Below are 26,637 nucleotides of genomic sequence, written 5' to 3'. Positions count from 1 at the left end.
AAATCAGATTTTAAGAAGATCAATTGTAGAAATAGGCGGGGTTTAGCGATTTGTGGCTGTTGTAACGACCAGGTGAAAGTTCAACCGAACTCCAGACATAATGGAAGTAAATCAGGCAAAACAAGAGCATCTACTTGCATTGAAAGGTATTTTACTGAGTTAAATATATGATAACATTGTTTAAAACAATATACTTAAGCAATATACTCATTTGGGTCGCGTTTGATTTGTCCGTTATGTTGATATCTGAAAAGAAGAGGTTGTTTACATCTGAGACTGACAATTAACTTACTTGCTAATGTGTGGCTAACATAGATGCCAAGTAAACGTCAAATAAGAATATGATGAACAAACTAGCTAAATGCGTAGCTAGTATCGAGTAACCCCTAATCAACAGCAAGCTGTTTTAGTTGTCTTTTTTCTTCTTCCGAGAGCCAACCTTATTAACGTAACGACTGTTATCATTAGCTAGCTACTATCAAACGTTAACGTTACCAATATTCTGTCACATAATTTGCCATATCATGCACAAATTGCAAACTATGTCTAGAGCCTTAGATATGCAGTTTTAGAAACTAGTCTTGGTCTTGTAAGCCTTACATCACAATGTTGATAGCGCACAGGACAGAAGGTTGTGGGTTCGCGAACCACCGTGGACAAGAGTTGGGGTGGAAAGATCTTGTTAATAGTAAAAGCATTGCCTTGATCTATTATCGTATTTTCTGGTCCATTAAAAAAAAAAACATTTTTATAAACATTTCATGTAATTTTACACATTAGCAGAATGCTTTAATACCACACAAGTTACCGGAATTACAGGATATGTTCATTTTGTCATATTTCAAATAATTGTGTCTTGTTTGCAACAAAACGTTCCCTGTTTGCAAATAATTAAATCTGAGACATCATTGGGAATCTGGGCATGATACTTTCAAAAGTTAGGCCTACCTTTCCACCCCAGACAGAGGCCAATGCAGAAAAATGTCAACTTTAACTGCTGGCTATTCTTCTTCTGTAGTTTAACCCAACGAGAGAAGGTCACAAGTATTTCCCTAAAAGCTGTCTGGGTTTAAACATTGTCTATTGTACAGAAAGTGAATAGCTTAATCAATTGATAATGACAGAATTACATTGCTTACCAAGTAAAGTCCATTTTTTTTGTCTCCTCAGCTATAGAAGGTTGTAGCTCACGCCTCAATCACACTGACTGTCATTGTGCAAAATGGTATGCAGCATCATCTAGATAAACTACATTACCAAAAGTATGTGGAAACCTGCTCGTTGAACATCTCATTCCAAAATCATGGGCATTAATATGAAGTTATGGAGCTGCTGCTATAACAGCCCCGACTTTCCTGTGAAGGCTTTCCACTAGATGTCGAAACATTGCCGTGGGGACTTACTTCCATTTAGCCACGAGCATTAGTGAGGTTGGGCACTGCTGTTGGGTGATTAGGCCTGGCTTGCAGTTGGCGTTCCAATTAATTCCAAAGGTGTTCAATGGGGTTGAGGTCAGGGCTGTGTGAAGGCCAGTCAAGTTCTTCCACATGGATCCCAACAAACCATTTCTGTATGGACCTCGCTTTGTGCACGGGGGCATTGTCATGCTGAAACAGGAAGGGGCCTTCCCAAAACTGTTGCCACAAAGTTGGTAGCGCAGAATCATCTAGAATGTAATTGTATGCTGTAGTGTTAAAATGTCCCTTCACTGTAACTAAGGGGCCCCAGATATTATTCATCCTCCACCAAACTTTACAGTTGGCACTATACATTTGAGCAGGTAGCGTTCTCCTGGCATCTGCCAAACTCAGATTTGTCCGTTGGACTGCCACATGGTGAAGCGTGATTCATCACTCCAGAGAATGCATTTCCACTGCTCCAGAGTCCAATGGCGGCCAGCATTACGCCACTCCAGCTGACACTTGACATTGCGCGTGTTGATCTTAGGCATGTGTGCGTCTGCTCAGCCATGGAAACCCATTTCATGAAGCTTCCGATTAACAGTTATTGTTGTGACGTTGCTTCCAGAGGCGGCAGGGTAGCCTAGTGGTTAGAGCGTTGGACTAGTAACCAGAAGGTTGTGAGTTCAAACCCCCGAGCTGACAAGGTACAAATCTGTCGTTCTGCCCCTGAACAGGCAGTTAACCCACTGTTCCCAGGCCGTCATTGAAAATAAGAATTTGTTCTTAACTGACTTGCCTGGTTAAATAAAGGTAAAATAAAAATAAATAAAAGAGGCAGTTTGGAACTCTGGTGTGAGTGTTGCAACCAAGGACAGATGATTTTTACGTACTTCAGCAGTCTGTGAGCTTGCATGGCCTACCACATCACGGCTGAACCGTTGTTGCTCCTAGACATTTTCACTTCCCATAACAACACTTACAGTTGACCTTGGCAGCTCTAGCAGGGCAAAACTTTGATGAACTGACTTGTTGGAAAGTCACTGAGCTCTTCCGTATGGCCATTCTACTGCCAATGTTTGTCTCTGGAGATTGCATGGCTGTGTGCTTGATTTCATACACCTGTCAGCAACAGGTGTGGCTGAAATAGCCGGATCCACTAATTTGAAGGGGTGTGCACATAACTTTGTGTATATATATATTGTATGTATGCAACAAAAGTTCAACATTCACCTTCTACCATTTCTGTAAAGCTGTCTACGCATACAATTTGATGCATACGTTTGATAAATCCAACGTATGCACCACACAGAACGCACTGCAACTGCAACTGCCTCTGCAAACTAATGCTGCTAGGCAAATGCAGCATTCCATTGGAAATAAATATACTTCTGGTGTACCAAAATGCATTGACGCTGACAGTGTGATTGAGGCATCAGCTTCTGAATGTAAAAGAAACAAAACAATGATATTCCTATATGCAGTATGGGAGTAATGTCTTTCCCGGGTATTTTACAGCTTGTTTCTAGCATAAAGCATCTCGGTCCACTTTATGTAATCGGAATCCATTTTATTTTTTAAAACTTAAATTAACAAGGGGTAGGCTTGTGCTTTTTGACATTTTCTTTAATTAAAGTTAGGCCTATAGCATACCCTCTCATACCCCCTCAATTTGAGTTTTGGATTTTACTTAAAAGCCCTTCACTTACATGGAGGTAGGCTATTTAAAGGGTGCATGGTGTGTGGAGGAATTGACTGGCAAATGTATGGATGTAGCAGCCTATAGCCTAATTTCTTCTTTCAAACAGGTAGTCCTAGCTCTTATGTATTAAATAGGAAGAAATAGGCACCAACACAAAACCCTCTTGTTGCTAGTAAATTCCAATTACAATGAAGACAGTTTAAATTAATTATGCCTACTTGAATTTGCATACTTTCAGCTGCCTACTTTCAGCACCACGAGCTGTCCATTTCCGATTGATAGCGCTGCAGGCTGCTGCATCAAGTTTCAGAAACACAATGTAAGTTACTCTAATCTGGCTTATTGAGAGGTCAATAACTCTGATAAATACATAATGGGAAAGAAACATAATGTTTTATAAAATCAATTATAATCTAGGTGGTTTGAGTCCTGAATGCTGATTTGGCTGACAGCCGTAGTATATCAGACCATATACCATGGGTATGACAGAACAAATTACGATGGTAATCAGTTTATAATAGCGATAAGGCACCTCAGGGGTTTGTGGTATATGCATTCGGGAAGTATTAGACCCCTTGACTTTTTCCACATTTTGTTATGTTACAGACTTATTCTTAAATGAATTAAATAAAACACAATACCCCATAATGACAAAGCGAAAACAGGTTTTTATAAATGTTATTACCTTATTTACATAAGTATTCAGACTTTGCTATGAGACTGGGAATTGAGCCCAGGTGCATCCTGTTTCCATTGATCATCCTTGAGATGTTTCAACAACTTCATTGGAGTCCACCTATGGTAAATCCAATTGATTGGACATTATTTTGAAAGGGACACACCTGTCTATATAAGGTCCCACAGTTGACAGTGCATGTCAGAGCAAAAACCAAGTCATGATGTCGAAGGAATTGTCCGTAGAGCTACGAGACAGGAGTGTGTCAAGGCACAGATCTGGGGAAGGGTACCAAACATTTTTTTGCAGCATTGAAGGTCCCCAAGAACACAGTGGCCTCCATCATTCTTAAATGGAAGACGTTTGGTACACCAAGACGCTTCCTAGAGCTGGCCGCCCAGCAAAACTGAGCAATCGGGGGAGAAGGGCCTTGGTCAGGGAGGTGACCAAGAACCGGATGGTCACTCTGACAGAGCTCTCGAGTTCCTCTGTGGAGATGGGAGAGCCTTCCTGAAGGACCGGCATCTCTGCAGCACTCCACCAATCAGGCCTTTATGGTGGCCAGACGGAAGCCACTCCTCAGTAAAAGGCAGATAACAGCCTGCTTGGAGTTTGCCAAAAGGCAGCTAAAGACTCAGACCACAAGAAACAAGATTCTCTGGTCTGATGAAACCAAGATTGAACTCTTTGGCCTGGATGCCAAGCGTGATGTCTGGAGGAAGCTTGGCACCATCCCTACGGTGATGCATGGTGGTGGCAACATCATGCTGTGGGGATGTTTTTCAGCAGCAGTGACCTGAAGAATAATCAGGATCGAGGGAAAGATGAACTGAGCAAAGTACAGAGAGATCCTTGATGAAAACCTGCTCCAGGGCGCTCAGGACCTGAATGGCGCAAAGGTTCACCTTCCAACAGGACAACATCCCTAAGCACAAAGCTAAGACAACGCAGGAGTGGCTTCGGAACAAATCTCTGAATGTCCTTGAGTGGCCCAGGCAGAGCCAGACATGAACCTGATCGAACATCTCTGGACAGACCTGAAAATAGCTGTGCAGCAACACTCCCCATTCAACCTGACAGAGCTTGAGAGGATCTGTAGAGAAGAATGGGAGAAACTCTCAAAATACAGGTGTGCCAAGCTTATAGCTTCATACCCAAGAAGACTCCAAGCATCTCAGCCCAAGGTGCTTCAACAAAGTAGAGTAAATGGTCTGAATACTTATGTGAATGTGATATTTCAGTTTAGTTTTTAATACATTTGCAAAAAAATGTGCTTTGTCATTATGTGTAGATTGATGATTAAAAAAAGCAATTTAATCAATTTTAGAATAAGGCTGTAACGTAACAATGTGGAAAAAGTCAAGGGGTCTAAATACTTTCTGAATGCGCTGTATATCACTCGAGGTGGTGAGAACTTCAATCCATTTGGAGTAACTATCACAACAACATAATCTACGACCGACTCACATCCAAATAAACAACAACATTGCCTGTTAAATCGAGATAACAAATTAAATTAGAATTACAACCTTTGATAAGTGAATTTTTACTTGATTGAATCCCACTAGGTAATTCAAGGAATAGTAAAATAGACTAGAGACAGGTGTCCCTCATTCAGGGGCAGCGCTCTCTGCCCTTCTCATGGTTCGAATATGACTATTGCTAAATTATAAACTTTTTCCTAATCGTTAGTGTTTACATATCACATTTCAATCTCACCCAATGCTTCAAGTGAGGGTGATCAGGCCACACCAGAAAGTCCGAACAAAGGTCAGAGGTCATTCAGTCCCAGTAAGTGTTTCTTTCCCTTCTCTACCCTTGTACCTCAGATATTATTTAAAGACATTTCAAACATTTTGTGTACCAGGTTTACTTTGGGTTTTTCAGCACATTTCTTATCAAGAGAAGTGAAGAATGCAACCAAAATTCAGAAAATAGATACTTCAGACAATTTTGTTCCCTTTTAAGGTGCATCCTTTCTAACCTGTGAAAACCCCCCACTAAAACTGAATAAAAATACCCCATAAATCAAATTCAGTATTAACATCACTAACAAATATTCAGAACAGATGGGTTGTGTGTGCGTGTGCTGATGTGTGTGGTAACACAGGGCAAAAACAAACATGGCCAGGCCTAACTTGATTGGGAGCTGGGTACCTTTTATACTTAAAAGAACTGCAGAATATTACTAACTACTCTCCCAAGGGAACAGCTTCTGGATACATTTCAAAGGGAGCGATATGGACACCCCATCTTCTCCTAAAAGGGAAAATGTACATTCCTTTAGTTTTCTCTTTGCCAAGTCTTAATCAGTAACAGAACAGAACTACAGACAAAACAAAACATGATAACTTCTGTTCACAGAGAGGCCACTGTCCTCCCTCCACTCTTTAATCGTTTGTGTTTTAATCTACCTCAACTAGGGTTGCACATGGACATTTCCGGAAAGTTTCCGACCCTTTGCAACCCTAACCCCAACGTTTACTGTAAGTACTATTACCAACCTCTGTTGGATATTCACACTTTTTTTCACACTCATTAATGTATACTATTTTAAGATTTAATATGCACTAAATCGAGACAGATCTACTCATTAACAACATTTTTAAAGGTAATTTTAGGTTTGGTAACCCCAATGCTGGCGCTTGACACTTGCTTTTTTAAACTTTACAATTACAATTGTTTCTTTAATGCTACAAACAATAACTCACAATATTACTACACTCTAATTACAATTGTTTCTTTAACGCTACAAACAATTACTCATAATATTAACTCCACTCTAATTCCTCGTGAGGACCCCTCCTCCCTTTAGTCAATTCTATAATTCAGAATAAGATGGAATAAAGTGTCTCACGTGATTTAAAAAAAACACGATTTTCTGAGCTTGCAAGGAATGTTTGGACGTGCCAATTTGAACTTGTTATCTTTTTAGAAACCATTCCCATGGCATTTTGCATAGATTATCTAACCCCAAAATTGGTTCCACACCCGTCGCCTGTTCGGGACTAAAATCTACGACCGACCCTAAATCTACGACCGATCGTAACACATTGGGACTACTGAATAATCTCAGGCTTTCTAGGTCGCTATCCATCTCCCCAAGATGTCAGAATGAGTAGTAACAGGTGTAGGAACTTTGCCTACCTTGTTTAAATGTGCCGGCTCCTGTTCCACTGATTCGGACTCTCCAGTTCGACACTAAATCGTGGTGAATCACGCCGACAACGCCAACTGTTATGTTCTGAACAAACTGAGTAAACCTCAAACGGACAACTAGAAATAGCTCAAACCAAGTTTATTCACCCACTGGGTCATACAGCTACAAAGCCAAGACATGATTACACAACTCCTTACACATCTAGACAACCAATACATCTCTGTTGCTAGGCAGGAATTGAATTGGTTCCTCTCATTGGTGTAGTCACAGCCCTGTCTGTTACTAAAACCTTCGTGGAAGTGTGTGTGTGAGATAGTACTGCAGTAGGAGAGTCGTTGTAGTGGGCCTCTCTTGCCCGCCTCCCAGAGGTTTCTTCTCACTTCATCTGTTGATTTGACCTCGACACATTCCTCACTCCTCCCTAGTTGCCTTTCGCCTCCCTCATTAGAAACATGGAACAGAAGATGTTTCTAGTAACTTTCCATACACCTAGTTCCCATATACCCTTCATTGACCCAACATATCCATATCCTTAAACATGTAAAGTAATTAGTGAGTTATTGTATGGCAACGTGAATCAGTACATTTCAATTAGAACCTAACGGTAAGTGTGTTTTGCATTTGTGAAATTATTTTTGATGTAATTTAAAAGTAGAAGGATTTATTTTTCTAGAACTGTACCGCAATTGAGAATCGATTCATGTTTAGAGTATTTGGCTGTTTTGACTTCCAGAGCAAATTTGCCCATTTAAACAGAGCATGTGAGGTCCTTGGCCTATAAGGAGTAACGTTAGGCTCCTTTAGTCCATTATTGGGATAACTGTAACCGAGCTATGTATCATTTATGTAGCTAATATTGGATAATGTCTTCCGAGCTATACCTATTTGGCTACTAAACGCCGCAAAACAGAAACTGTCAACTGCGTTTATTTTCAGCAACCTTAACATGTGTAAATATTTGTATGAACATAAGATTCAACAACTGAGCAAGTTCCATAGACATGTGACTAATATAAATGGAATAATGTGTCCCGAAGAAAGGGGAGGTCAAAAGTAACAGTCAGTATCTGGTGTGGCCACCAGCTGCATTAATGTTGAATCTAGGGGGCATTATTTTCATTTTTGTAAAAATAACGTTCCCAAAGTAAACGGGCTATTTTGTCAGGACAAGATGCTAGAATATGCATATAATTGACAACTTAGGATAGAAAACACTCTAAAGTTTCCAAAACTGTAAAAATATTGTCTGTGAGTATAACAGAACTGATATTGCAGGCGAAAGCCTGAGAAAAATCCAATCAGGAAGTGACTCATGTTTTGAAAGCTCTGTGTTCCGATGCGTCTCTATTGAGCAGTGAATGGGCTATCAACCAAATTCCCTTTTCTACGTATTCCCCAAGGTGTCTACAGCATTTTGACGTAGTTTCACGCCTTTATGTTGAAGAATGAGCGTAAGGGACTACATTGCGTAAGTGTCCGGCTGAGGGCTCTCGGAGTAATTCTTGCGTAATAGACAGAGGTAGCTATTTTTCCTCCCGGTCTTACTGAAAATACAGCTGCCCCGGTGGATATATTATCGAATAGATATTTGAAAAACACCTTGAGGATTGATTATAAACAACGTTTGCCATGTTTCTGTCGATATTATGGAGCTCATTTGGAATATTTTTTGGAGTTGTCGTGACCGCAATTTCCGGTAGAATTCTCAGCCAAACGTGAAGAACTAACGGAGTTATTTCGGCTACAAAAATAATATTTTTGGGGAAAAAGGAACATTTGCTATCTAACTGGGAGTCTCGTGAGTGAAAACATCCGAAGCTCATCAAAGGTAAACAATTTAATTTGATAGCTTTTCTGATTTTCGTGACCAGGTTGCCTGCTGCTAGCTAGGCATAATGCTATGCTAGGCTATCGATAAACTTACACAAATGCTTGTCTTGCTTTGGCTGTTAATCAGAATTTCAAAATCTGAGATGACAGGGTGATTAACCAAAGGCTAAGCTGTGTTTCACTATATTTCATGAATATGAATATTTTCTAGAAAATTGTTGTCCTTTTTTTGTCTGTTGCGTTATGCTAATTACTGTAGTTGATGACAACGCTCCCGGATCCGGGATGGGTAGTTGCACTGCAGTACAAACTTGTATCTCCTCCTCATGGACTGCATCAGATTTGCCAGTTCTTGCTGTGAGATGTTACCCCACTCTTCCACCAAGGCACCTGCAAGTTCCCAGATATTTCTGGGGGGAATGGCCCTAGCCTTCACCCTCCAATCCAACAGGTCCCAGATGTGCTCAATGGGATTGAGATCCGGGCTCTTCCCTGGCCATGGCAGAACACTGACATTCCTGTCTTGCAGGAAATAACGCACAGAACGAGCAGTATGGCTGGTGGCATTGTCAGGATGAGCCTGCAGGAGGGTACCACAGGATGCAGGATGAGCCTGCAGGATGTCTTCCCTGTAACGCACAGTGTTGAGATTGCCTGCAATGACAACGAGCTCAGTCCGATGATGCTGTGACACACCACCCCAGACCATGAAATCGTAACGTGTAACGCTCATTCCTTCGATGATAAAGGCAAATCCGACCATCACCCCTGGTGAGACAAAACCGCGACTCGTCAGTGAAGAGCACTTTTTGCCAGTCCTGTCAGGTTCAGCGATGGTGGGTTTGTGCCCATAGGTGACGTTGTTGCCGGGGATGTCTGGTGGGGACCTGCTTTACAACAGGCCTACAAGCCCTCAGTCCAGCCTCTCTCAGCCTGTTGCGGGCAGTCTGAGCACTGATGGAGGGATTGTGCGTTCCTGGTGTAACTCGGGCAGTTGTTGTTGCCATCCTGTACCTGTCCTGCAGGTATGTTCGGATGTACCGATTCTGTTCAGGTGTTGTTACACGTGGTCTGCCAATGCGAGGACGATCAGCTGTCTGTCCTGTCTCCCTGTAGCGCTGTCTTAGGCGTCTCACAGTACGGACATTGCAATTTATTGCCCTGGCCACATCTGCAGTACTCATGCCTCCTTGCAGCATGCCTAAGGCACTTTCACTCAGATGAGCAGGGACCCTGGGCATCTTTCTTTTGGTGTTTTTCAGAGTGAGTAGAAAGGCCTCTTTTTAGTGTCCTAAGTTTTCATAATTGTGACCTTAATTGCCTACCGTCTGTAAGCTGTTAGTGTCTTAACGACTGTTCCACAGGTGCATGTTCATTAATTGTTTATGGTTAATTGAACAAGTATGGGAAATGGTGTTTAAACCCTTTACAATGAAGATCTGTGAAGTTAATTCCTAAAAATCCAAATATCTTTGAAAGACAAGGTCCTGAAAAGGGGACGTTTCTTTTTTTTGCTGAGTTTGGTTACCATTACTACTGTTTTAGCTGGAGGATAGCTGTTGTTACTTAGGTAGTGTAAAGCATAGCACAGATAATTTTCCACCTACCATTACTTGACGACACTTCCTCAATTCCCGACTTGGAAGACTACACGTGTCTTCTAAACTTCCATTGCTAGTTGCAGGTGGTTTGTTTGAATTTAGAAAAGGCTCCGTTATTAAATGATACATTTTTTGCTGCGATGTTTACGCCGCCATCTTTGTTAGGGTATGTGTTACAGGTATTAGGGTTTCCCGAAGATTATCACAGATGAAAGGTGAAGTTATCATTTGGTATTACCATTGTAAAGTAAGAGGATTTGCAGCATCATATAGAGCTGGGGTAGCTACCCAATTACTTTTTGAGAAGGTTCGGTCACACATTTGTTAGGTGGCAAAGGTCTGGATTGATATTGTCATTTATCGGTGTTGTAACAAACCCCCACCTCTTAAACCCATGCGCCTTCAAACTGTTTTGTTGGCTGAGAGAAAATGTTGCAGTGTTATAGCTAATTTCCTGCAATTCTACACATTGTTCCATGCCTTGTGTGGGTAAATCCATTTGAATTAAAAAACATTTTGACATCACTCCTTTTGATTTGAACCAAAACTTCCATTCATATTTGCCTTTTGAAGAATTTTGCATACCCCACAATACCATGAGACATCCATGGCTTCATCACTGGAAAATATAAATGGTTGAGATTTGATCAAATCTAAAAGTTTACAAACAGGGTTGTCAAACCTATATATATTTTTTTTTTTCTAGGAAAAAATACTTTTATAACCTTAAACGTCAATGATCTAAAACGTTAGAATTTTTTTCATTAACATATGTTGTAGCTTAGACCCCATTTTACATCATCTGAGGGTTTTGTGTTGTCCCCGCCATTGGTTGAGACACGACATGTTCTTGAATACAGGGTGGGTGTCATGTTTTGGCTGATAAATGTACTAAAACGGAAATAACATTTGAACTTTCAAATGGTACCACATCAGAGAATGTTGACTTGAATGGGAATATCTGTTGTTTTAAATTGTAGAAAATAGTAAAAATAAAGAAAAACCCTTGAATGAGTAGGTGTGTCCAAACATTTGACTGGTACTGTATATATGTGTTCCTTATCTTTCAGTGATGGGGTCATAATATTTTGAAGCTTAAACAGTTCAAAAGATGGAGCCAGAAACCACTCACTCACACGCATCTAACGACCACCAATGAACCAAGTGCGATTTTTAACCTAAACTAAATTAAAGAGCCACTGAATACGTCGATTGGCACGTGTGTTTTTCTGTTGCTGATTAGAGAAACAAGATAGAAGTGTTGCAGGTGTGTTTGCTGACCTATTCCACATTCGGTTAATGATGTTTGTCCACCATGAGACACTAGATTCCTCAGAAGTGAAATAAAGGCAGTTGCTCTTTAAAGTGTCAAATAGCATGTTATTTCATGTTAACATGGGATTTTGATCTAGAATTGCAAGCAAGTAAACTAGCCTTACCCTAACTGAACTATTTTATCTCTTTTATCCTTTGCCTTTCACAGTGATGCGGTTAACAAAACCCACACTCTTCACTAACATGCCAGTGACATGTGAAGATCGAGACCTCCCAGGTAAGCATCTTGGTTTATTTTACTGCCAACATGTAGTAGAGTTGTATAATCTTTGTTAGGCCTATCCAATTTTCTTTGCAGCTGTATTCAACATAAATTACAGGCATATCAATATAGAACAGAGAAAAGCTAAAAAGTCTTGAGTCAATATGCATTCAACCCCTTTGTTATGGCAAGCCTAAACAAGTTCAGGAGTGAAGATTTGCTTAACAAGTCACATAAAAAGATGCGTGGACTTTGAATGACTACCCCATCTCTGTACCCCACACATACAATTATCTGTAAGGTCCCTCAGTCGAGTAGTGAATTTCAAGCATAGATTCAACCACAAAGACCGGGAAGGGTGTCCAATGCATGGCAAAAAAGTGCACCTTTTGGTAGATAGGTAAAAAAAAAAAGAGAAAAAAAAGGATTTCCATTTGAGCATGGTGGAGTTATTCATTAAGCTTTCGATGGTGTATCAATACACCTAGTCACTACAAAGATACCGGCATCCTTCCGGAGAGAAAGACAATCGCTTAGGGATTTCACCATGAGGCCAATTAAAACAGTTACAGAGTTTAATGGCTGTGATAGGTGTGGCCAATTAGTGGTGCGGCCAACACACCTGAACTCACTCAACAATATAGAGGACAGAAGAAGTTTTGTTGATGCTGAGAATGGAATGTATGTTTTTAAATAACCTTTGAACGTTACTAATGTTTTCTTGTGGTTTTTATGGAAAGTTTTTTTTTATTTTTATGTTCTGTGAACATGACTTTAAATGGAACCATGAGGAAACCTGTAGAAAATGTTATGCTGAAGTACGGAAATGTCCACTATTGGAGAACATTCCCAATGTCAAACCAGTTGCAAAACGTTCCTAGAACATTACCCAAATTTAAATGAGATGCAACCATGTTTGAACTTTTAGGAAACATTCTGTTAAAGAAAACGTTTGTTTTGTCAAGTTCCTTAAATGTGCTGAATATGAGAATATTCCAAAGCCAAACAGCTATCCTGCACCATTCCCAGATATTTGTGGGAAGGATGTATGCTAAATAACCATAGCACAACCATACTCTCACCAAGCTCTTAAGAAACATGGTTCTCAAAACATTACATGCTAGCTGGGTACTAACCTAAATGACAGAGTGAAAAGAAGGAAGCCTGTACATAATAAAAATTTTCCAAAGCATGCATCCTGTTAGCAATAAGGCACTAAAGTAATACTGCAAAAAAACATTTCAAATAAATAATGGGCAAATGTTGTACAATCCAAGTGTGCAAAGCTCTTAGACTGTGTTAGAAGTTTTCTCCCACTCTGACAGAGTATTTTGTGTAGATCGTTGACATGACAATTCAATCCATTTGAATCCCACTTTGCAACACAACAAAATGTGGAAAAAGTCCAGGGTTTTATTACTTTCAGAATAGATAGATAGATATGTATTATATATTGTAACGTCAAGCTCACAGTGAGCCTATGGTAAAAACATTGATGTAGTGCTATTTAAATCCACGGCCCGTACCAACACATTCACATGTCATGTTTCTCTTTTGAAATCCGTATTACTCAGACAGAAAAACAGATGCCGTATTCTACATTTCACGACCCATCATTTATGACCAAACTGCACGCAATCCTAAATTCATAGGATTGAAATGCAACTTTTCAGTGAAATGCCCCCGTGATATACAACTTTTCAGGGATGTTAGGAACCAATATACACAAGCAGTTAGGAAAGTTAAGGCTAGCTTTTTCAAACAGAAATGTGCATCCTGTAGCACAAACTCAAAAAAGTTCTGAGACACTGTAAAGTCTATGGAGAATAAGAGCACCTCCTCCCAGCTGCCCACTGCACTGAGGCTAGGAAACACTGTCACCACCGATAAATCCACAATAATTGAGAGTTTCAATAACCATTTTTCTACGGCTGGCCATGCTTTCTACCTGGCTATCCCTACCCCGGTCAACTGCCCTGCACCCCCCACAGCAACTGGCCCAAGCTTCCCCATTTCGCCTTCGCCCAAATCCAGACAGCTGATGTTCTGAAAGAGCTGCAAAATCTGGACCCCTACAAATCAGCCAGGCTAGACAATCTGGACCCTCTCTTTCTAAAATTATCTGTTGAAATTGTTGCAAACCCTATTACTAGCCTGTTCAACCTCTCTTATCGTTTGAGATCCCTAAAGATTAGAAAGGTGCCGCGGTCATCCCCCTCTTCAAAGGGGGAGACACTCTAGATCAAAACTGCGGCAGACCTATATCTATCCTACCCTTCCTTTCTAAGGTCTTCAAAAGCCAAGTTAACAAACAGATCACTGACCATTTCGAATCCCACCGTACCATCTCCGCTATGCAATCTGGCTTCCGAGCTGGTCATGGGTGCACCTCAGCCACGCTCCTAAACAATATCATAACCGCCATCGATAAGAGACAATACTGTGCAGCCGTATTCATCGACTTTGACAAAGTCGAAAGGCTTGGCCATCACCACATTCTTATCAGCAGACTCAACAGACTTGGTTTCTCAAATGATTGCCTCGCCTGGTTCACCAACTACTTCTCTGATAGAGTTCAGTGTGTGAAATCGGAGGGCCTGTTGTCTGTACCTCTGGCAGTCTCTATGGGGGTGCCACAGGGTTCAATTCTCAGGCTGACTCTCTTCTCTGTATACATCAATGATGTCTCTCTTGCTACTGATGATTCTCTGATCCACCTCTATGCAGACGACAACATTCTGTATACTTCTGGCCCTTCTTTGGACACTGTGCTAACTAACCTCCAGATGAGCTTCAACGCCATACAACTCTCCTTCTGTGGGCTCCAACTGCTCTTAAATGCAAGTAAAACTAAATGCATGCTCTTCAACCGATCGCTGCCCGCACCTGCCTGCCCGTCCAGAATCACTACTCTGGACAGTTCTGACCTAGAATACATGGACAACTACAAATACCTACGTGTCTGGTTAGACTGTAAAATCTCCTTCCAGACCCAGATTGAGCATCTCCAATCCAAAATTAAATCTAGAATCGGCTCCCTATTTCACAACAAAGCATCCTTCACTCATGCTGCCAAACATACCTTCGTAAAAACTGACTATCCTACTGATCTTTGACTTCGGCGATGTCATTTACAAAACAGCCCCCAACACTCTACTCAACAAATTGGATGCAGTCTATCACAGTGACATCCGTTTTGTCACCAAAGCCCCATATACTACCCATCACTGCGAACTGTACACTCTCGTTGGCTGGCCCTCGCTTCATACTCGTCGCCACACCCACTGGACCCAGGTCATCTACAAGTCTTTGCTAGGTAAAGCCCCGCTTATCTCAGTTCACTGCTCACCATAGCAGCGCCCACCCGCAGCACGAGATCCAGCAGGTATATTTCACTTGTAACCCCCCAAAGCCAATTCCGACTTTGGCCGCCTTTCCTTCCAGTTCTCTGCTGCCAATGACTGGAACGAACTGCAAAAATCGCTGAAGCTGGAGACTCTAATCTCTCTCACTAACTTTAAGCACCAGCTGTCAGAGCAGCTCACAGGCTATCTACAGGTGCAATGATCTATCTGTAAATAGCCCATCCAACTACCTCATCCCTATACTGTATTTATTTATTTATTTATTTATTTGTTTATTTTGCTCCTTTGCACCCCAGTATCTTTACTTGCACGTTCATCCTCTGCACATCTATCACTCCAGTGTTTAATTGCCATATCGTAATTACCTTGCCACTATGGCCTATTTATTGCCTTACCTCCCTTATCTTACCTCATTTGCACACAATGTATATAGACTTTTTTCTGCTGTGTTATTGACTGTATGTTTGTTTCCTCCATGTGTAACTCTGTTGATGTATGTGTCGAACTGCTTTGCTTTATCTTGGCCAGTTCGCAGTTGTAAATGAGAACTTGTTCTCAACTAGCCTACCTGGTTAAATAAATCAAATAAAAATATGTGTGTTAACCCTTTACACTTGTGAGAATTGGCCTATATGGATATGACTGTTTCTGTTTCTTACAGAAGAAATATGAAACGCATATGCACAACCATGGTACCAATTGAAAGGGAACCATTTGGAGATGATGCAAAATTTGATTAGACTGAAGCTGACGACACAACCGTTCACAAGACTGAATCCAAACATTACACTGATTTTATGTGCATTTTATAGTTACTGTACTTTTCACTGCATTTGTTGTTAATGAAATTTGAAAATTCTCTGGATCCATTCAGTTGCATGATAAGAATATTCCTGGAAAATGTGTTGTAGGTGCAACATAAGAGAAAAAAATGACAAGTGTTTGAGTGAAAGGACTAACTGGTGTCTCCAAGTGGCCACAGCTCTCCAAAGTGTGCACATTTCTTAAATAATTTCAATGCACTTTTATGACTCAACTATAAGGGGCTTTTTTGAGCTCTCCCAGCTGTGCTGTTGAGGAACTACAGCAAGCACACTTGTAGTTGCATTGAACACAACCCTGCATCCCAGCCATCACACAATTACAGTTCCAAAAACGGTCCATTATAAATCACAATCTACGTCAGGTGGGCATCATTTGAAAGCTTGTTCTATTGTCAACATGACTAGCTAAGTTTGATAGAAAATTGTATTATAGTGTTAGGTTTTCAGAAGGCAATTCAGGTAAACTGATTATATAATACTGGATGTAATGTATTTTGTATTGTTTTAGTGAGTATTGGTATAGTGGGCTGTGTAAAGGCACTTACCTGCCCAGGGACTACGGGTGCACATTAGCTTTTGGCTAAACCCAGCACATTTACATGGATGTTGTGATGTAGATAAATATGCATTGTCCCGCAATGATAATTTAGTGTTTTTCATTTTGGAGGCCTGCCTACTGCAATGTGAGCACTGGGCTGGTAACCCAACGCCACGGAACCCATAAATCACAGTGACACTTCTGGGTAGGGACGCTATTTATACCAGGGTGGAGAAATTAAATGAAGGCATAGCCGTAAATCAAGATGAACGACTAGAACACTATATTTCAGAGACAGAAAATAAATTGTGATCGTTTTTATGCCACCCAGCTCTCGTATCTTCCACACTGCTCCTCTGAAGGCAGCCTTTTACTCAGATTTAGAATATTGACATTGATCATCAATATTTCATTTACAAAACTAACATGATGGGAAATCTGATGAGACCTGACGATTGTGTGTGCGCGTGCATTCTACAGGAGATTTGTTTGGTCGGCTCATGAAGGAGGATCCATGCACTATTAAAGGAGCAGAGGCTTTAATGCTGGGAGAGATGCTCACACTACCTCAGAACTTTGGGTAATAAACACTACAACAGCCCTTTGAACCCTTTTACGTATATAGAACAGGATGAAACGTCTAGAGAAGAACACACAACCAGTTTACACTGAATGTACAAAACATGTAGAACGTTCTTCCTAATAATGCCCTGAGAACAGCAATTTGTCGGGGGAAAGGACTCTACAAGGTGTCGAAAGCGTTCCACAGAGATGCTGGCCCATGTTGACTCCAGTGCTTCTCACAGTTGTGCCAAGTTGGCTGGATGTCCTTTGGGTGGTGGACAATTCTTGAAACACACGGGGAAACTGTTGAGTGTGAAAAACCCAACAGCGTTGCAATTCGTAACCCCTTGACCTTTTTCGCTGACATCACCCTTCTGCTTCTGTGGTGAAAGGTAGCAGAGCTAGAGCTGTATTTGTCAGACCATGCGACATCCCAGAAATCGGTCTTCTCACAAAAACGTCTGTAGCGTCCAAACGGTTTGGCCTAGAAACCAATCGATTGAATGCTGAGACTCTCATGAACACAATGGTGTTCTCCATTTTTGGTAGTGGAAGTATACGGTGCATTTGGAAAGTATTTAGACCCCTATACTTTACACACTTGTACATTACAGCCTTATTTCTAAAATGTATCAATCTACACACAATACCCCATAATGACAAAGCAAAAACATGTTGTTTTTTGTTGCTAATTTCTAAAAACTTTAACTGAAATATTTCATTTACATAAGTATTCAGACCCTTTACTCAGTACTTTGTTGAAGCACCAACAATTACAGCCTTGAGTTTTCTCTCCAGAGATGTTCGATCGGGTTCAAGTCTGGCTGGGCCACTCGAGGACATTCAGAGACTTGTCCCAAAGCCACTTCTGCGTTATCTTGGCTGTGTGCTTAGGGTCGTTGTCCTGTTGGAAGGTGAACCTTCGCCCCAGTCTGAGGTTCTGAGCGCTCAGGAGCAGGTTTTCATCGAGGATCTCTCTCTACTTTGCTCTGTTCATCTTTCCCTCGAACCTGACTAGTCTCCCTGTCCCTGCCTCTGAAAACATCCCCATAACATGTTGACACCACCATGCTTCCCCCAGACATGACGCTTGGCATTCAGGTCAAAGAGTTGAATCTTGGTTTCATCAGACCAGAGAATCTAGTTTCTCATGGTCTGAGAGTCCTTTAGGTGCCTTTTAGCAAACTCCAAGCAGGCTGTCATGTGCCTTTTTACTGAGGAGTGGCTTCCATCTGGCCACTCTACCAGACACACCTGATTGGTGGAGTGCTGCAGAGATGGTTGTCCTTCTGGAAGGTTCTCCCATCTCCACAGAGGAACTCTGGAGCTTTGTTAGAGTGACAACTGGGTTCTTGGTCAACTCCCTGACCAAGGCCCTTCTCCCCCGATTGCTCAGTTTGGCAGGGCGGCCAGCTCTAGGAAGCGTCATGGTGGTTCCAAACTTCTTCCATTTAAGAATGATTGAGGCCACTGTGTTCTTGGGGACCTTCAATGTTGTAATCAAGTTGTGGAAACATCTAAAGGATGATCAATGGAAACAGGATTTACCTGAGCTAAATTTTGAGTTTCATAGCAAAGGGTCTGAAAATGTATGTAAATAAGGTATTTCTGTTTTTTATTTTTAATACATTTGCGCACACACACACACACACACACACACACACACACACACACACAAAACTGTTTTCACTTGGTCATTATGGGGTATTGTGTGTAGATTGATGAGGAAACAAATGTATTTAATCCATTTTAGAATAAGGCTGTAACTTAATAAAATATGAAAGGGGTCAAAAAGTCAATACTTTCCAAATGCACTGTATATGGAGATATATACCATACATTAATAATTTTCACTGAAAAGAAAAGTGTTGTTTCTGGTCTTCAGTGGGCATTGTTTATGTGTGTAGTCCCTTGTCTTTGTGTGTGACACTTGCATACTAACTTTCCTCTGCACAGAAATATTTTCCTTGGTGAGACCTTCTCGAGTTACATTAGTGTGCACAATGACAGCAGCCAGGTGGTCAAGGACATACTAGTCAAGGTACAATACAGATTTACATCAATCCAATGGAAGCATCTTTCATCTCTGATGAATCCACTTGTCCTATTCACACTCCTTTAAGTGAAATCCCTCTCTTTTTTTGTCATGTCTTACAGGCAGACCTGCAGACCAGCTCTCAGAGGTTAAACCTATCAGCGTCCAACAACGCAGTCACAGAGCTGAAGCCTGAGTCCTGCGTTGATGATGTCATCCACCATGAAGTCAAAGAGATTGGGACTCACATGTACGTTTTCTTTTCTGACATGGAGTCAATCTGGAATGACACCCTATTCCCCATATAGTACCCAACTTTTGATCAGTGCTCTATATAATTCTGGGGAAAGGGTGTCACTTCTAGACAAAGCTATGGGGCAGATGTACATCAACACATCTGCAAAGATTCATAGGAGATGATTTGAGTGCTAAAATGCAAAGAATTTGTGTCTCTACTCCAGTTTGGTTTGTGCAGTCAGTTATACCACACAGGCCGGAGAGAAGCTGTACTTCAGGAAGTTCTTCAAATTTCAGGTGAGTTTCAAAGCATCCTTTATTTGAACTCTCCCATTCCCCCTCACTGAGTTATATTGGAAGAGGAGACCTCAACCCTGAACAATGTCACTGGTCCACGTCTGCTAATGAACTAAAATGTCAATGTAAAAAGGCAATAGCACACTAGCTTTGGCTTTTGACTACCGAACAATCTCACTACCTACTATCCTCAGTCTCAGACGGGATCTACTCTGAGTCACACAATGAAACTAAATCTAACTTCTCCAGTAATACTTTTTTGTATACGACCTGTTTTAAATCAAATTTGTTGGCTCATGGATTTAAGTATTTTTTTGTTACCAGAGATAAATGGCTATATTTTTTGTTGTTGTGAAGGAAGATTTTTTTTTTTTTTTTATGGCTGTTGAATGGAGGAATCGTTTGGGAAATCAGAGACATTTGCATCATTTAGCTTGCAATGTATTCTCAATCAGGTTCTGAAGCCGCTCGACGTCAAAACCAAGTTCTACAATGCAGAGGTATGTTTGTTTCTCTCTTTCTCCCAGCTGCACTTACCTCACTGTTTTATTACCTGTACCAAAACAATGACAAATAGTCATCTTACCAGCATATTCAACTTTCCACCTTCCACCTTTGTCAACATACCTTAGCTATCTTCACTCATACATAGTCACATCTTTTCTCCATAAATTTCCACTATCATTTCAGCAATTGGTTTTTAATTTGACATAAAAATTGTTTGCTGTATGTCATGTTTCATTCCATGGTCAGGCATTTTCCATTGGTGACGCATATAGTAAAATGTTCTGATTTTCTCTCATAGTACTGTTTCATACTTTCATTCGCTAGAGCATCAGATGTATTGTCACTTTCATTTGACATGTAACCTTCATTTGTTTATTGTCTCTTGTGTTTTTGTTTTCTCCATTAGAGTGACCTCAGTTCTGTGGTAATAGTTTTTTCTGTTTTCACTGCTCTTAACCCTCGCTTTCTTAATCATTTTTGTTGCAGCAATGTCTGTCTCTTTCTGTAGGAAATGAGCAAGAGCAAAGGCAAAATAATTAAAAGGCATGCATGGAAGTTAACACGCGATTGTGGGGAATAAAAGTCTGTAGAAAACTCAATGGTACAGTAGCCTGGCTGATGCGAGGGAGAGCTGTGACACACTGCTCTGGGCAAGAGCCTGTTGATGGTACAATATTTGCACAGAAATTGGCTTGAGCTTTGATTGGTTCTCTCTCTCTCAAAAAAAAAAAATCTGGGGGGTTGAGACCTTAGTTGTTTGGATTTTAAAATCCAATAGTTGTATTGGAAGGGGGCAGCGATTGGGAGCTGTGTGGGGCTGTCCATGTGGGTGTTTGAGCGAGAAAGACATGGAGAAGGAGAACCAATCAGTAAAAAAGCACAGGCCCCTTCAATATCAACGCATCATGCCGAAAACATCAAAATAAACTTTCCAGACTGTGAAGTCAGGAAGATTTCAAGTTTGGTTTCAGCCGGACTAGAGAGCTATTACTTTTTGCAAGGAAATCAGAGGTATCATGCTGCGTTAATAAAAGTCCATGAAATGCTTTTTCCACTGTTTTGCCGTTGCTCTGATTTTTCCTCTTCGGTGATTTTTCCCTCTTGCTAACTCATCTCTCACAGGACTTTCTCAGCCCTAGACAAAATTGGTGTAGGGCTGTGAAATGGCACCCTATTCCCTATATAGTTCACTACTTAGGGCTCTGGTCAAAAGTAGTGCACTATAGTGAATAGGGTACTATTTCAGACAAAGCCTAGGTCTGTATGATTGTAGTGGGGTTTCCATTTCAACACTTCTTTTGAATGATTGGATTCAGAATGTAGATTTGAATGATATCTCTTATGTAAAGGGCTGTACATTTGAATGATGTTTATGGAGTTGGTGATTTTATAAATCTGATTTGTAAATGTATATGTTTATTTCACTCTTTTAACTGAAAACTCTTTCAAGAGTCCAAATAGATCTGATCAAGTGAAACATTGTTCACACAAAGCTATGGCCAAAAATAGCTGCACTACATGGGGTATAAGGTGCTATTTGAGATGTGTCAGATCTGAGGGTTTGGGTTGGGTGGATGGCTGGTCAGGCTCGGCATGGGAGATGGGAAGTAGAGGTGCTCTGCTCTGTAACAACAACCCCAATCTGTCAGTCTGGCAGAATGTTACTGACTGTGGTCCCTACTTAATCACTAGCCTTTGGATTAAAGGCATGAACTAATCTCGGAGCACTCCTCTGTTCAGTTCAGTACTAATCCACTCCTCAAAGGTAAACTGAGCAGACTTTTGTACTCCATTTGGGCCCCACTGGTTGATTCTTCATAGGGCTGACAAAGAAACAAAAACCCTGTCTTACTGGGATTCTAATGTGTAACATTTCAGGCACATTCATACAGTACATGCCTAAATTATACAGGTACTTTGTGGTGTTTTCCAGATTCTACCTGTATAAATTACATGTGAGCAGAAAAATGTGACACACACTAGGCCCAAATTTAAATCTACAATATCCCCTTGAGTGGCCAATATAAGTACATTGAAAGGGGATTGAAGTCGAAGTGCTGCCCAGTTAGATCCTTTGAGGTGTTCCTCTAGTTAGTATTGGCGTCTAACGTTAGCGCCGACCCCTGACCCCAGACAGACGAGGTGTTCCTGGAGGCCCAGATCCAGAACATCACCACGTCGTCCATGTTCATGGAGAAAGTATCCCTGGAGCCCTCCATGATGTACAACATCGCTGAGCTCAACACAGTGGAGACTGAGGACGAAGGGTAGGGGAGACACACACACATTTTAGCTTTGTTTTGATTGTGCAGTAAAATAAAGGGGAACCGAGTTTCTAGTGTCAGTACTTTGTTATTTTACTGCTTTTTTTTGTTAAAACATTTAGGAAGGGAAAGCTGTATGACTTCTGATTTGGAAACTATGCTGCTTACAAAATACAGCATTCGCTTGGCCAGGTTTTGTCAGTGTAGCTGGAGACGCCCCCACTATATGTCAATAGGTTTTCAGACTTCTCCACCCTGACTGTGTTCCAGAACGTCTACATTTGGGAAGATGTCTTACTTGCAGCCCATGGACACGCGCCAGTATCTCTACTGTCTGAAGCCCAAACCAGAGTTTGCAGAGAAGGCGGGCATCATCAAGGGCGTGACGGTGATCGGCAAACTGGACATTGTGTGGAAGACCAACTTAGGAGAAAGAGGAAGGCTGCAGACAAGCCAGCTACAGAGAATGGTACCCGTACATTATCAGTTAGAGTATATGATTCCTAGTCACAGTATACAGTATGGTTGTTGCATAACAGGACATTCTCAGTCTCAATGCTGTCTTTGTGGTTATTTGTTGAGTGGTGGAGATGTTTAGTATTGGTGATGATGTTGAGTGGTGGTGTTGATGCTGTCATTGTTTTTGTCAGTCATACCTGGGATGTTGCTGAATGTGACTCATTGGAGAATTACAATGAAAATAGCAAAGCTCAAGATGATTGTATTCGCAGCATTGACAAATGCTCAGCCTTCAACACCATAGTACCCTCCAAGCTCATCATTAAGCTTGGGGCCCTAGGCCTGAACCCTGCCCTGTGCAACTGGACTTTCTGACGGGCCGCGCCCAGTTGTTGAAGGTAGGAAACAACACCTCCACTTTGCTGATCCTCAACACAGGGGCCCCACAAGGGTGTGTGCTCTGGCCCCTCCTGTACTCCCTGTTTACCCATACGTGGCAACGCAGGCCTCCAACTCAATCATCAGGTTTGCAGACGACACATTAGTAGGCCTGATTACCAAAAATGACGAGACAGCTACAGGGAGGAGGGTAGGGCCCTGGCGGAGTGGTGCCAGGAAAATAACCTCTCCCTCAACGTCAACAAAATGAAGGAGCTAATCGTGGACTACAGGAAACAGCAGAGGGAGCACGCCCCTATCCACATCACCGAGACCACAGTGGAGAAGGTGAAAAGCTTCAAGTTCCTCAGCGTATACATCACTGACAATCTGAAATGGTCCACCCACACAGACCGTGTGGTGAAGAAGGGGCAACAGCGCCTCTTCAACCTCAGGAGGCTGAAGAAATTTGGCTTGGCTTCTAAGACCCTCACAAACTTTTACAGATGCACAATTGAGAGCATCCTGTCGGGGAGTATTACCGCCTGGTATGGCAACCGCAGGGCTTTCCAGAGGGTGGTACGGTCTGCCCAACGCATCACCGGGGGCACATTGCTTGCCCAACAGCACCCAATGTCACAGGAAGGCCAAAAAGATCATCAAGGAGATCAACCACCCGACAGCCTGTTCATCCCTCTACCATCCAGAAGGTGAGGTCAATACAGGTGCATCAACGCTGGGACTGAGAGACAGCTTCTATCTCAAGGCAATCAGACTGTTAAATAGCCATGGCTACTACCTGGCTACCACCTGGTTACTCAACCCTGCACCTTAGAGGCTGCTGCCCTATATACGCATTTAACCTTTATTTAACTAGGCAAGTCAGTTAAGAACAAATTCTTATTTACAACGACGGCCTACCAGGGAACAGTGGGTTTAACTGCCTTGTTCCGGGGCAGAACGACAGATTTTTACCTTGTCAGCCCGGGGATTCAATCCAGGAACCTTTTGGTTACTGGCCCAACGCTCTAACCACTAGGCTACCTGCCACCCCTAAACATGGAATCACTGGCCACTTTAATAATGTTTACATACTGTTTTACTCATTTCATATGTATATACTGTATTCTATCCTACTATATTTTAGTCAATGCTACTGACATTGCTCATCCTAATATTTATATATTTCTTAATTTCATTATTTTAATTTAGATTTGTGTGTATTGTTGTAAATTGTCATATACTATTGCACTGTTGGAACTAGGAACGCAAGCATGTCGCTACACCCGCAATAACATCTGCTAAATATGTGTATGTGACCAATAATATCTGCTAAATATGTGTATGTGACCAAAAAAAAATTATTTGAATATACTCTCAATTGGGAAATGCAGTCATTCTACACGGTTTCCAAATTGGCCTACAATTGCATCACAAATTGCGTATCAACCAAACGACCACCCAAAAACACAAAAAGCGGAAAATTGAACAAAGTACAAAACACAGTGCAATCTAAAGTGGCCTCAACCATGGTCCCAGATGATGCCCTTCTTGTTAGCCTAACATGAAGAAAATCGGTCCAAAATTGTAGGCGGTAAATCCAGGAAAATGTACGTACCAACGTTTCGGTCTCAGTCAACCTTCATCAAGGTATTTATTTTTTCCCCTCTTGTCGCCACAGGCTCCAGGTTACGGAGACGTCAGGCTATCGCTGGAGATGATCCCAGACACCGTCAATCTAGAGGAACCCTTTGACATCACCTGTAAGATCACCAACTGCAGGTATAGTCGTACAGACTCCTCAAATATTATTGTACACCAGGGGTGGGGTTATATAGCGTTTCAATTCACTTGACTGAATTCAATTAAAAATGAATTGAAATGGAATTGACCTCAACTCTGCTATACGCATGTACTGATCTCTATATGCTTTAGTCTACTCCCCTGTCTGTCATTGTCATGTCATGCCATTTCATTCATGTACAAGAAGAAATGACAACCGACAGTCAGATGGCTTGGTTAAAGAACATACCGATGTGTAACCAGGCTGGTTGTGTGTGTTGTTGCAGTGAGAGGACCATGGACCTGGTGCTGGAGATGTGTAACACCTGCTCCATCCACTGGTGTGGTGTATCAGGGAGACAGCTAGGCAAAGTCAGCCCCAGTGCCTCACTCGCTTTGCCCCTCAAACTCCTCTCCTCTGTCCAGGGACTGCAGGTATTTCTAAAGTTATTCACGTTATAATACTTGGTAACCCTTAGGTTAAAGCAGAGAGGCATCAAGCTTTAATAGTTGTCACAAGCATGTAATACAATATTTGTTTTGTCTTTTTAACAAGGCTTATAATATGTTATGTCCCTCGATCCATAACATTTTCAACTGCCTCAAACTGGCTGTTATTTAGTGTGTGGTCATTGTGAGATGATTAAAAGATATTATAAGGCCATACAATTTTAATTACATGAATGCCCCACTTCACTTTTCCCAAAAATAAAAATGGCATCTGAAAAATGAATAAGTTGCAATATTATAGCAAAAAGAATGTCCTCAAGCCTCCAGTAAAGAGAGAGACACAACTTCCTCACGGATTATGGCTGAACTTTGCCTCTTTTATCTTCCCCAAGAGGCTAAAATCTGTTGATTAGGTCACTAGCTGTTGAACTACGTTTGCTATAGTATTTTAGCAAGAAGGTCCACTTTTCAATGTTTTATTTACTCGCTCGCCTTGACAATAAATCCATTAAACATTCAATTGGCCTAAATGGGGTCATACATGCTCCATGACAAGTTTTACAATGCATTGTAACTGCATCACAATGGATACCTGGATGTTTTTATAGTGTTACCCACAAAGCATATGCCCCTTTATGATATTATGTTACGTCTCACTTTGACTGTTAATAGTTCAAAATATATTGCTGATAATAATCATAACTAATTACCATTTTCTTATATTTCAGAGTATATCCGGCCTGAGACTAACTGACTCATTTCTGAAGAGGACGTATGAATACGATGACATTGCACAGGTGTGTGTGGTCTGTCCATACATGAGCCGGGAGAGCTAAGACCTTTCCAGACCCTTCTAGAACCCAGCACTATAAATCTCAAATCTCCATGCACCAACTTCCAAACTCTGCACCTATACTATCACCTTACAGTACACACCCCAAGGTTATCATGTTTTAACAGATGTTATGTTTTTAATGTTTTCTTTGCAAAAAAAATCTGGATTTTAAATGTGAATAAAAGCGGTAATTTAA

At 41.3% G+C, this 26,637-nt stretch overlaps 1 protein-coding gene across 7 annotated transcripts; it reads left to right on the top strand.

Moving 5' to 3' along the window:
• Positions 1-26,637, top strand: LOC110509700 (trafficking protein particle complex subunit 13). Of its 7 annotated transcripts, XM_021590743.2 has the most exons (16): positions 72-146; positions 3,341-3,421; positions 5,511-5,569; positions 6,202-6,264; positions 11,853-11,921; positions 17,114-17,213; positions 19,154-19,238; positions 19,355-19,482; positions 19,694-19,766; positions 20,222-20,266; positions 20,680-20,697; positions 22,407-22,540; positions 22,808-23,006; positions 25,056-25,156; positions 25,444-25,591; positions 26,335-26,637. In XM_021590743.2, the coding sequence occupies exons 4-16, from the start codon at positions 6,210-6,212 to the stop codon at positions 26,440-26,442; spliced, it is 1,263 nt and encodes a 420-aa protein (XP_021446418.1). In that variant the 5' UTR covers positions 72-146; positions 3,341-3,421; positions 5,511-5,569; positions 6,202-6,209; the 3' UTR covers positions 26,443-26,637. The 7 variants fall into 7 exon arrangements, with proteins under 7 accessions (XP_021446420.1, XP_021446417.1, XP_021446416.1 ...); XM_021590741.2 differs by lacking the exons at positions 3,341-3,421; positions 5,511-5,569 and having other exon boundaries at positions 55-146; XM_021590748.2 differs by lacking the exons at positions 5,511-5,569; positions 6,202-6,264 and having other exon boundaries at positions 74-146.

The sequence above is a fragment of the Oncorhynchus mykiss genome, chromosome Y (assembly GCF_013265735.2).
Source record: "Oncorhynchus mykiss isolate Arlee chromosome Y, USDA_OmykA_1.1, whole genome shotgun sequence".
NCBI classification, from domain to species: domain Eukaryota; kingdom Metazoa; phylum Chordata; class Actinopteri; order Salmoniformes; family Salmonidae; genus Oncorhynchus; species Oncorhynchus mykiss.
The sequence above is the reverse complement of the archived record's forward strand: the minus strand, read 5'-3'. Positions and strand labels throughout refer to the sequence as shown.